We start from the raw sequence: 12,487 nt of genomic DNA, 5'->3' as shown, positions 1-12,487 counted from the left end.
AAAAAAAAAAAAAAAAAAAAAAAAAAAAAAAATATATATATATATATATATATATATACACACACATATATACATACACACACATATATGATAATGGGAGAAGTCATGTATCTTTATAGTGATATCTCCTTTTTTTTTAAGAGAGAGCTGTCTTACTAGAAATTTCAAGCCTAACAAGGAAAGGAAAAAAATGAAGTAAATTGTTATAAATTATTTACTCTGGAAAGTATAAATTGGAGAGTTATACTGTTTTTCAAAAGGACAAGAATTAATCTCTTACTGCCCTGAAATATGTTTTTGAGAATCTCTCTCTTTTTTTTTTTCCCCCCAATGCTGGGGATTAAATCCTTGAACAAATTAGGGAAGTACTCTTCACTGAGCTATATCCCCAGCCCTTTTTTATTTTTGTTTTGAAACAGAACAAATTGCCTTGGTTGACCTTAAACTTGAGATCCTTCTGTCTCAACCTCCTAAATAGCTGGGATTATAAACATAAGACACCAAGCTTCTATTTTTGCAACATGTTCTATTTTTTAGCAGTTTGGGCATATTTGGGGAATAGTCAATTCTTTGGGGGAAAATGTAGGAAAGTATCTGGCTATAGTTTAAAATTTATCTCCTTACATTCTTTTTATTATTATTTTATTTATTATTTATTTATTTATTGCTAATTGGACTAGCTTAAGCAAAATTGTTAAGAATTTCTTACATTTAAACAAAGGATTCCAATGCTTAAGATAGTTCTACTTCGTAATTTTAGGACAAGGGCTGGGGATATGGCTCAATGGTGGTGTGCTTGCTTAGCATCATGAGGCCTTGGGTTCCATCCTCAGCACCAAAAATTTCCATAATTTCAGATCCTTAAATAGCTAGCTTTTACATTGTAGCATCTTTTCAGCTGCAGCCCCTTGCAAAAATCCTATACATCTCTGTATTTTCAATTCAGATTCTTGGAAGAGGTAATCAAACTAAGAACAACTTTTTACACCAGGCCACAGGTCTATTGAGTCAGTCTTTTGGCCTCACCTTCTCATGTGTGTGAATGAGAAGACACTGGAATCACTGCTTCACCATTTAGTGCTTTGTCCTCCTGGACCAGCTGTCTATACTTGCTGACCTTTTATTTTGCTGCAGGAGATGTGATTTAATAATATTACTCTTTCAGAGAATTAATTTTGCAGATAAAATTAGATCACAAAGGTAAAAACACTAGCAGAGTCCAGGATAGTAAACAAATTGTTACCATCTTTGTTGTGAGAAAGACAATGTCCTAAATGTTAGCAATATGGAGATCGAAGTCCCAGTTCTCCAGCATGGGAAACACAGGAAGGTCACCCTCGATCCAGTAAGGTGAGTACCATGACAGAACCAGAGAAGGAAGTATTATCCCCCAGTGGGATTACACAGGCAAAGGAGATTATTACATTTGTCTTCTGTATTTATCCATCTATCCAGCTTGGAATCAGAATTCAGATGTGGATGGTTATGTCAGGTTCATGTCCTTATTTATTTATTTTTGTGGTGCTGGGAATGGAATCCAGGGCCTCACACATGCTAGTCCAGGATTCTATCACTGAGCTACATAAACTCTAAGCCCTCATGTGCTTATTTGAAAATGAAGTCAGATTTATTTGTAGGGAAGCCTGACTTAACTGGTTATCTGACTTCATTTCTTACCACCCATGTGACTGGAATACACTTCTTAATCCAACGAGCTGCAATTTCTTCTGTGGAAAAACAGATAATAATGTAGGTTGAATATCCCATATCCAAAATGCTCAGGATCAAAAACAATTTAGAGTTCAGATTTTTTTTGGATTTTTGAATATGTATACATGCACGATGAGCCATGTTGGACGGGTCCCAAATCTAAACACAAAATTCATTTGTTCCATTTACCATATGCATATAGCCTGAGTCATTTAAACACTGTGTGGAATTTTCCACCTGTGACATCATGTTGGTGCTCACAAAATTTCAGATGATAGAGTTGTGAAATTAATACTATTGTTATTATCTGTCATTTGTTGTGTGCTTACTAAGAACAGGCTATGGATTAACCTGAATTATTATAGTTAGGATGACTGATGAGCCCAAAGTCTGGAATGACTCCCAGATGTTGCTAAGCATCTTTATTCCCTCATGATACTGAGTAATAGTATTAAGCTGGAAGCCCTGCCTTTCCCTTTTTGAGCTAGTTTGTTTGCTTGCTTGTTTTCTTTCCTCTCTCCTTCCCACTGAGGTCATTTTCAAATGCTCCTTTTCCTCAAGGAACCCTCATCCCAGGCCCCTCAGGGTTCCAGCCTCTTTGTCCCTTAGCATTTGAATTGTCCCTGGCTGCTCTGAGGCGAGGTCCATTGTCTACCTGGACAGATCACACGCTTTCCTTCCTTCTCCCCCTCATCCTGACCCAGAATGGCCTCTGTCTTCTCTACATCCCCAGGTTCAACCCAGGGCTGAGTCCCATGGATTTCACCTTACACTTCACCAAACGAAATGACACCTCTTCAACACTTTACTTTCCTCATTTCTCAAGAGTATGGGAAATCCCTGGGGCGGGAGCAGATTCTAGAACTTCAGAAAGTCATGGATAAAAGGATCCTCAGTTTAGCACTGTGGCGCACGCCTGTAATCCCAGCGGCTCACGAGAGGAGGCAAGAGGATCGCAGGTTCGAAGTCAGCAACTCAGCGAGGCTGTAAGCAACCTAGTGAGTCCCTATCTTTAAATAAAAAAATAAAAAGGGCTGGGGATATAGCTTAGAGGTTAAGCACACCCAGGTTCAATCCCCCGTACCAAAAAAAAAAAAAAAAAAAAAATCTTCAGTTCACTTTCCTGTAAAATGAGTTTCTCCAGTTCTTGAACCACACGGAACCCCCACTCCCAACCCCTCGCAAACTGGGAACAAAATTCCTGCTGAGAAAGGAAGTTGAAGGACTGCAATCCCTAGCCTTGACAGCCAAAGAAGCCCGGGAGCCGAGATCTGTCCCCTGGCCCCGTTCTAAGTTGGGATAACTAAATCTTCTCTGGTACAGCATCTGCTTTTTGTTTCTACAAATTGAACTGCTTTTGGGTGGCTGGTGGGGAAAAGTAATCAAGTTGCTTCTCTCCACTTTGATCAAACTGCATACATAATGTTTATCTTTTTGAGTATTTCTTATTCGAGTGAGGGGTGGAATCTGGCAAGCCGGATCCAGGTAGGGACCCTAGGCTAGGCTGCCGGGGACATTCTAAAGTTAGAGTAGCGAAATGACTTGCGCAGACAGTTTAGGAGCAGATTTGAGACTCAAACCTGGGTCTCTTGACTCCTGGCCACAGAGAAGTCCACGATCCCCCAGCTCCGGTCCTCACAGGAGCAGCCCCAAAACCAAGGTGACAGGGACAACCCTGATCCTCTCTGCTTCGGGACTTTAGTGCTACAGCTCGCGCTGCCGTTGGCGACAGCTCAGCTATCCAGGGGACTGTGGGAGCTCCCCCGGGATTTGGAAAAGCTCCAGCGCGGGCCCTTCGAGCATAGGGAAGTTTCTCCGGGCTGCCTGAGGCTGGGAAATGAAGGGGGTCGCCCGGGGCGGAGAACAGAACCCAGGCGTAGGTGTAGAGACCGAAGCTCAGCTCTTGGAAACCCCTCTGCGGCGCTGCGCGGGCTGGAGCAGTGGCCGTCCCACCCCTGGCTTGTCGGCCCCGCCCCCTGCAGCCTGTTCCCCGGGCAGCCGGGGCAGCGCGCAGTCAGTCGATCCCTTCCGCCCGGCGTGCAGCGCCCGAGCTGCCAGTGCAGTCGGCCGCTGGGCTAGGCAGCGGGTTTTCAGTCGTGCGCGGCAGCATGGCCAGGCCGGTGCAGCTGGCGCCGGGCTCGCTGGCGCTAGTTCTGTGCCGGCTTGAGGCGCAGGAGGAAGCGGGGACTGCGGAGGAGCCGGGTGGGCGCGCGGTGTTCCGTGCCTTCCGCCGAGCCAACGCGCGCTGCTTCTGGAACGCGAGGCTGGCGCGCGCCGCCTCGCGGCTGGCCTTCTTGGGCTGGCTACGGCGCGGAGTGTTGCTGGTGCATGCACCCCCCTCCAGCCTGCAGGTGCTGCGCGATGCCTGGCGTCGCCGAGCGCTGCGCCCACCTCGCGGCTTCCACATCAGGGCGGTGGGTGAGTGCAGGGCCCCGAAAGAAGCGGCGTCCCGCGCAAGCTGCAGGGACCGGTATGCGATCCCCTGCCACAGGGATGAGACACAACCCAGAGAGAACAGGAGTTAGGGGGTGAGGGAGCCAGTCGTGTGACTGGAGGAGGGCTGGCTTGCTGAAACACTCTGGAGACCGTTCCTCCTGTTAGGACACTGAAGCGTCAGACCCCAGGGTATGCCTAGCTCCAGGATGCCTCCTTTCCGCAACTATTTAAAAGTTCCTACATAGGTTCCTGGAGGAAGGAACTTTCTACTTAGAAAAGTGATGCTATGGGCCGCCAGAGCTGCAGTCAGAGGGCAGGGGCTCCCGTCTACGCTTCATAGGAGAGCTTAGGGAAGAATCTGGCTTCTCTCCCCCTTCCCCCGCCCTCTCTCTTCTAACTAAACTACTGACTTGGAGTGTCCTGCTGTACTGCATGGTGTGGTCGTTTGGGTTCAGGGTCTAGCAGGTTTTGGGTTCTTAACTGCTGGGGAAAAGAAAGAGGTGGTGCTCTGGACACAATCCCTCCCATTAACCGAATAGACAAGCTTCCACATCCCCATTCTTTGTTAGAAAACAGACGGCAGCATTTTGCCTGTATAAAATAGCTTCTCATTTGAGAAACCAAGACTGCACCAGTGAGTGGTCACTGATACTGGCCACTAAACTAAGGTAACAATGCCGCAACCAATCATATAGCCTAGTATTTATGTGGGTTGTATTTATATGGGCTTGTGAGGTCCATTTGATGGAATGTTGTTGACAAACCACCAGTTGTTCCAGCCCTGAGTTTTGATTCCAAGGACCCCTCTATCTTAGTCCATAAATCTTCTTCCTCCTTCCATCTAAGGAGGAGGAGCAGTAAATAAACAATTGTTTCAGTCCCCCAGGGCAAAAGAACAGGGGGGCAGGAGGCACCTGATGCTGGGTGTCATCTCTCCAAGGATAGCTGAAGCAGCTACAGGCCAGTGCAGCTAATTTTTGTTTGTATTTTAAAATTATTTGTTTGTTTATTTTTGCTGTACTGGGATTAACCCAGGGGCCCTTTACCATTGAGCTTTTTATTTTTTATTTTGAGACACAGTCTTGCTAAGTTGCCCAGGCTGGCCTTGAACTTGTGGTCCTTCTGCCTCAGCCTCCCAAGTAGCTAAGATTACAGGTGTGCACCACCATGCCTGATCAGTGCAGCTAAACCTTGGCTTCTCATCTCTATTCTGTCTGCCTCCTCCCCACTCCCACTTTTTTTCCTTAAAAGTAGCAACTACAACAAAAAGCACTCATTGCAAAACTATATATGCACATTTTATCTTCTTTTACATGAAGGAGTGAGTGAAGAAAATAGTTTTCTGGCTCTGAGAGCAGTGAGCCAAGTAGCCAAGCCAAAATCCTCACAGGGAAGGGGTCTTTCAGACAGGCTGGATGAAAAACTCTTTTCAGTTCTGTGTCCTGGGTTTTTCTGGTTTTAATTAGTGGTTACATTCTCTGGTTCTCCCACCCCCCACCCCCCTTTCAAAGGGTAAGCATAGAGTCTATTGCATCGAGGGAGTAGGATGCAGTGGGGATCTAGACCTGGGAGTGAAATAAGAGAGGGCTTATGCTAAGTCAGAGGCAGCCATGATGCCACTATCTGGGCCCACCAAGCATTGCTGAATACTGATATAGAGACAGAAAATTTCCTTCCTATCATAATGGACATTATTGAAATCCCTGTAACAAAAGACAGATGTTGGTACACACCTGTAATCCTGGCTACTCTGGAGACTGAGGAAGGAGAATTGCTAGTTCAAGGACAGCCTCAGTAATTTAGCAAGACCCTGTCTTAAAAGGGTGGGGGGGGGGCGCAGTGCTGGAGATATACATCAGTGGTAAAGCACCCCTGGATTCAATCCCCAGTACAAAAACAAACAAACAAAGTAACAAGAGAAAAGCATAACAGATTTATTTAATCAAAGTTTTGCATGACTTGGAAGCCTTCAAAAATGATCCAAAAGAGGAGCTGGGGTTGTGGCTCAGCAGTAGAGCGCTTGGCTAGCTAGCACATGTGAGGCCCTGGGTTCTATCCTCAGCACCACATAAAAATAAAGATATTGTGTCCAACTACAACTAAAAAATAAATATTAAAAAAATTTATTTAAAAAATGATCCAAAAGATCCAGGGAGGGCTGTGGCTGTGGCTCAGTAGTAGAGCGCTTGCCTAGCATGTGTGAGGCACTGGGTTCAATTCTCAGCACCACATAAAAATAAATCAATAAAATAAAGGTATTGTGTCCAATACAAGTATGAATAAATAAATAAATAAAGGTATTGTATCCATCTAAAACTATGAGTATTTAAAAAGAATAGGCCAGAGAACCAGGTAGGTCTTAAAAAGAGAGAGAGAGATCCAGGGAGAACTGCTTATTGTAATGCTCAGATCGAACGAAGAAGGGACAGCCACATAGGAATGAGACTGGGCAAAAAGCTATGACCTGATGGTGATGGACGGATGGGGGAATCCCAGCAAGGCCCGTTTGTTCAGATACCCTTGGCTTCTCTGTGCAGCATTCCTTCCTCATATATGTAGGTAAGGACCCCTCTGGAATGAGAGTCTTATGATCTACTATCAGACAAAATAGGTCAGAAAATTTCATTATGGCCAGATCTTAAAACACAGTAAGGTAGGGGAAGGTTAGAGGAATATTTCTAGGTTTTATATTTGTCTTTGGAAGAAAGAGGTCTAATCTCTGTGACCCACCTTGAAGAAAAGGAATCCTTAGGTCTGCTTTGGAAAAAGTAGAACTGGAGGAGGAAAGACTTTGCCTCTGAGGCCATCCTCTATTCAGAGTCCTCAGCATGCCAAAGCACCAATTGTTCTTCTGACACTGTTATGTGGGTTAGTCCTCTGTGTCACCGGTGTCCCCATCCTGCGCCCACTAGGTAGTACCGCCTGTCACACAACTCAGGATGCAGTGGACTCCATTCTGTATTTTTCTCCTGGGTCATCATACCTGACCTGCATCCCTGGACAGGAATAATTTCAAGGTTTTTAAATATGTCCTTACAGGAATTTGGACATTCAGCTGGAATTTGGACAAAACCATTCATGAGTGTGTGACACCCTTGGGTTTAGTGCCCCAAAAACAAAAGGGGGAAAAGAAAATCCATGAGAAAATTTTGAGGAGCAAAATTGGAGAAGAATCTTATTTGATGCCAAGTGATGGATGCACCAGGGGTGTTTGTGGGTGCTCTTGTTTTGAATAGTGTTGTTAATTACTATCCAATTTGGGATCCTGGGATCAGATCAATAGAGAAGAGTTGTCAGGGCAGCTTTCAGGCCACCATTAGAGTCCCAGAGGGTGGTGAAGACAGAAGAAGCATCTTTCCCCCAACGGAAAAATTTCCAGTCTGCTTGCTTTATGGGCTTCCAAAGCCAAAATGGGCTTCCAAGAAGGTGAGAGAAGAGCTGCTGTGGACACAGGTTCTCACTCTTGTTACTTTGTGGGAAAGAGCAAAATGCTAGAAAAGGACACGAAGAACCAATGTGGTCTCTTTGCTGTCCAATTTTTTTTTTCTTTTAAGGCTCATATAGTCCTGCATTAAACCATCTGGGCACATGGAGTATTGCTATTGGTCACTGCTACAGAAGATAGAGGAAGAGGCAGGCCAGTTTTATAAACCCAGCAGTCATATGGCTCCAAGGAGCCTGCTGGCTGTGCAGACAGGAGTGACCCAAGTCCCCAGGTGCAGACCTAAGCATAAGTCCTGCATTTATGCGTTCTCCAAACTTTGTGCCTTTTCTTTCCCTCTTCATTTTCTGTACATCATCTTTCCTCTAGTGAGAAAATCGATGCCAGGAAGAATATTTTTTTAAAAGAGGGACAGTTGGATCTTTAGTTTGATGACAGGGAGCTCATTCTTCTTTTGTGTGCTAGTCCCCAAGGGTTTTGTGTTTTGTTTTTCATTAGCAAATGGCATTAACAAATGAAAGGGTGTGTTCTGGAAACTGCCAAGAGACAGCTGTTTACCCAGCAGCTGTGTGTGCAGGGAGTGGAGTGGTGAGAGGGGACACCTGCCTTTGTTTGGGAGACTCTGTTGCTACTGAGACCATACCTACTGTGACACCGAAAGTTAATGGTGGAAGGCCACTTGGCCAAATAAGTTTGTTACATTCTGAAAATTAGAGCAGAGGTGTCACCACCCTTTCACACTCAGCAGGGCCTGTCATCTTTTCTCATTGGGTAAAAATGCCCCAAATGTCCACAGCTCTTTTATTTATAACACTGGCTTTATGAATTCATTCATGTGCCAAGTACTATTCTAGATGTCTCTGTCGTGTTTGTTTTGTGGTACTGGGGATTAAACCCAGGGCTTCAGGGTGCATGTGAGGCAAGCTGTCATCGTCTACTACTGAGCTACATCCCGCTCTGTTTATTTTGTTTCGAGATAGGTTCTCCCTAAGTTGCCCAGTTTGGCCTTGAACTTTCAGTCCTCCTGCCTCAGACTCTTGGGATTACAGGCTTGCATCATCACACCTGGGTTATATTTTAATGTATCTTTCAGACTTACCTGTGCTCAAAGATAAGGTGGAGTCAGTCTGTTTCTTCCATTCAATTAGAGAGGGTACAGCTGGGCTGGAGCTGTGGCTCAGGCTCAATGGTAGAGCGCTTGTCTCACACTGTGAGGCCCTGGGTTCGATCCTCAGCACCACCTAAAAATAAATAAATAAAATAAAGGTATTGTGTCCATCTACAACAACAACCACAAAAGAGGGTCTAGTCGAGTGGGAGGCCATGTTCCAGAAGCTGACTGGTGCACATAGTCTTCTCCATCCCACCGTGATTGATACACATGGGCCCTGAAGTTTCTGCTTTGGGCAAAAGTTCCCTGGTGTGTGTTTGGTGGGTAGTGCTGGTCAGGCAGGACAGCCTGGCCAGGGGGAAGTGATGGGAGGACCTTTCCACTTTTCATGTACTTCCTACCTGTTCCTCCAGACACCTCTGAGTGCAGCCTTCCAGACATAGAGATATCAAGGTGGAACTGTGAGTGCTTGTGCTGGAGTGGTAGTACTCTTGCCTGGCATGGGTTTGATCCCCAATATTACAAAAAAAAAAAAAAAAATTAAAGTTTTAAGTACGATAGCAGTATAGAGACCATTACTAATTAATGTTACATGTCAATGGTTCATTCCAGGATCTATCTTGGTTTGGGAGAGGAGGAACAGTTCAGTGAAACTTGGTGCCTGATGGCAAATCTCTGATACCTTTTAACTCTCCTGTGACCTGAGGAATGGTGTGGGAGGAGAGAAAAGGAGTGAAATGACTCTAGCTCTGCCTTTTTTCTAAAGTCCTACTTGAATAGCAGTAGGGCCTCTTGTAGGGGTTAGCTAATGGAGTTTGTAGGTGAAATTTTTATTTAGTGAACTGCATAATTTTTTTCAATGCTTTTTGTAACTTTTTTTTTTTTTCAGACAGTTCTCAATATTTTCCTAAACTGGCCTTGAATTTGCCATCTTCCTACCTTTGTCTCCTGAGTAGTTGGGTTTCAATGTAGCATAGCATCCTGCATGAAATGCACAGACGTTAAATGTACTTTTTTGTATGTGTGGTGAACCCAGGGGCACACTACCACTGAGCTCTATCGAAAGTCCTTTTTAATTTTTATTTTGAGACAGGGTCTTGCTAAGTTTCTGAGGCTGGCCTTGAATTTGCCATCCTCCTGCCTCAGCCTCTGGAGTAGCTGGGATTATAGGAATGTGCTACTGCATGTGGCATTCTGATTTTTTTAAACCATAAATAAGTTTCACCTGTTCAAGAATGTCACATAAATGGCCTTAAGTAGTATGAACTCTTTTGTAAGAGGATTCTTTCTCTTGAATCTTGAAATTCTTCCCTGTTTTTAGTTTGTTCCTTTTTGTCACTGAGTAGTATTCTATTGTATGAGTATATTGTATATCATAGATTATTCATTTTCCCTTATGTAGACACCTGGATGTTTCTAGTTTATGGCTATTATGAATAAAGCATCTGTGAATATTTGCATAGAAATTTTTTAATGCTTTTACTTCTTTTAGATAAAATACCTAGCAGAGAAATTTCTAACTCATAGTTTACATTTAGTTTTATGATTGGACAGTTTTATACTCCTAACAAATGTGTGACAATACTAATTCTCTACACTTTGCCAACATTTAATATTGTCTTTTAGCTCCTCTGCTGATATTCAGAAATGTGTTTGTTTATTTTTTGAGTACTGAGCATTGAACCCCGGGTGTTACATATACTAGATAGGTATTCTATCACTGAGCCTCATCCCTAGCCCTTCTTTTTATTTTATTTACATGTACTCACTAAGTTGCTTAGGGTGTCCATAAACTTTTTTTTTAATAATTGTTTTAGTTGTAGATGGACACAATAACTTTATCTTACTTATTTTTATGTGATGCTGAGGATTGAACCCTTGCCTCACACAAGCGAGACAAGCTATTTACCACTGAGCCACCACCCCAGCCTTGTCCTTAAACTTTCTTTCGATCTTCCTGCCTCTGCCTCCCAAGTAGCTAGGATCATAACCATGAGTCAACATGTTTGCCAAAACTATCATTTCTAAAATGAAGGCAGTCTTGGGAAAACCAGGATAGATTAATCATCTAATTTCAAACTGATCTGTAGTATAAAAATATAGAAATAAAAATAAAGTGAGGGAAAGGATAGAGACCAACTAGAATGGTTGGTCTCTAGTCTTAGTTTATCATTTTCTATTACTAATAACACAATGGCCACATGTGGTAAAAACCTTCTTGCTGGCAGAGTTCCAAGACGACATAGAGCATAGTAGGTGAAAGGCAGGAGAGAGTATGTATTTTGGTCTCTTTCCTCACAAGGTCATCAGTATTCAATAATGGGTTTCCACTCTAATGACCTTTTCTAATCCTAATTACCCTCCAAATGCTCTATCTCTAAACACCATAGTTAGATTATCTAAGTTTCTACCCTCTTAATATCTCAGAATGGAGATTAAACTCTTTTTTTATTTTTTAAATATTTATTTTTTTTTAATTGTAGTTGGACACAATAACCCTATTTATTTATATGGTGCTGAGGATCGAACCCAGGGCCTTGCACATGTAAGGTGAGTGCTCTACCACTGAGCCATAACCCCAGCCCCAGAGATTAAACTCCTTTTAAAAAATATTTATTTTTCGGTTATATGTGGACACAATATCTTTATTTTATTTTCCTGTGGTGCTGAGGATTGAACCCAGTGCCTCAGGCATGCTAGGCTAGCACTCTACCACTGAGCCACAACCCCCAGCCCCAGGGATTAAACTCTTTTGAAGGGGACAAATGATATTCAATCCTATATCATAGTATTATTTCCTTTTAAGTTCAAATCTAGTATCCTAGTATTTCTTTTTAAGTTGAACCTAGCCTCATAGTCAACCTAATTTGGGTTTTACTGTCTTTACTATAGTACATGTGAACATTGTCGATCTCTTCATTTATTTTAGTGTTCTTAATTTCTGTTAGCCGTGTTTTGTAATTCTTTTGTTAAATTTATATTCCTGAGAACTTTCTTTTTCAAATGCTACTCTAATTTTTTAATTTTTTTAAGTATTGGGGATTGAACCCAGGACCCTGGGTGTGCTAAGCAAGTGCCCTGCCGCTGAACTGCATTCCCAACCCTCAAAATTTTATTTTGAGACAGAGTCTTACTAAGTTGTCCAGACTGGCCTTGAACTTACAATCCTCCTGCTTCAACCTTTCAAGTGCTTGGGATTACAAGGCATGGGCCACTGTGCCCAGCATAAATATAATTTTTAAAATAAACTTTTAATTTTGGAATGAGTTTCGATTTACAGAAAACTTATAAAGATAGTACAGAATTCTTCTATGCCCATCAACCAGTTTCCCATAATTTTTCCCACATTTTTAGAAAATTAGAGTGTGTTACTCAGCTTTCTATCACTGTGACAAAATACCTGAGAGTAGCAACTTAAAAGGAGACTATCTAATTTTTCTTCTTTTGTTTTGTACTGGGGACTGAACCCAGGAATGTTTTACCATTGAGCTACATCATGAATTCTTTTTATTTTTTATTTTGAGACAGGGTCTCATTAAATTGCTGAGCTTCTCACTAAGTTGCCTAGGGTGGTCTCAAACTTGTGATTCTCCTGCCACAACCTCTGGAGTTGCTGGGATTATAGGTGAACAGCAGCACTGGCTAAAGGAGAATCTCTTTGGGCCTGTGGTGAGGCAGAACATCATGGTGGGGAGTGTATGGTGTAACAAAAGTCAAGAGCTCACGACAGCCAGGAAGCAAAAAGAGGGAGCTCACTTTTTTTTTTTTTTTTTTTTTAAAAAAGCCCC

General features: G+C 42.9%; 1 protein-coding gene across 2 annotated transcripts in view; it reads left to right on the top strand.

Annotated features, from left to right (window-relative positions):
* Window positions 1–3,736: 3,736 nt before the first annotated feature.
* Window positions 3,737–12,487, top strand: part of Stox1 (storkhead box 1) — a 56,708-nt gene continuing 47,957 nt past the window's right edge. For both annotated transcript variants that reach the window (XM_015500561.2, XM_048809802.1), the window contains exon 1: window positions 3,737–4,128. In XM_015500561.2, coding sequence (XP_015356047.1) covers window positions 3,819–4,128 — 310 coding nt within the window. In that variant the 5' untranslated portion in view covers window positions 3,737–3,818. The remainder of the gene's footprint in view (window positions 4,129–12,487) is intronic.

The sequence above is a fragment of the Marmota marmota genome, unplaced genomic scaffold (assembly GCF_001458135.2).
Source record: "Marmota marmota marmota unplaced genomic scaffold, marMar, whole genome shotgun sequence".
Taxonomy (NCBI): Eukaryota; Metazoa; Chordata; class Mammalia; order Rodentia; family Sciuridae; genus Marmota; species Marmota marmota.
The sequence above is the reverse complement of the archived record's forward strand: the minus strand, read 5'-3'. Positions and strand labels throughout refer to the sequence as shown.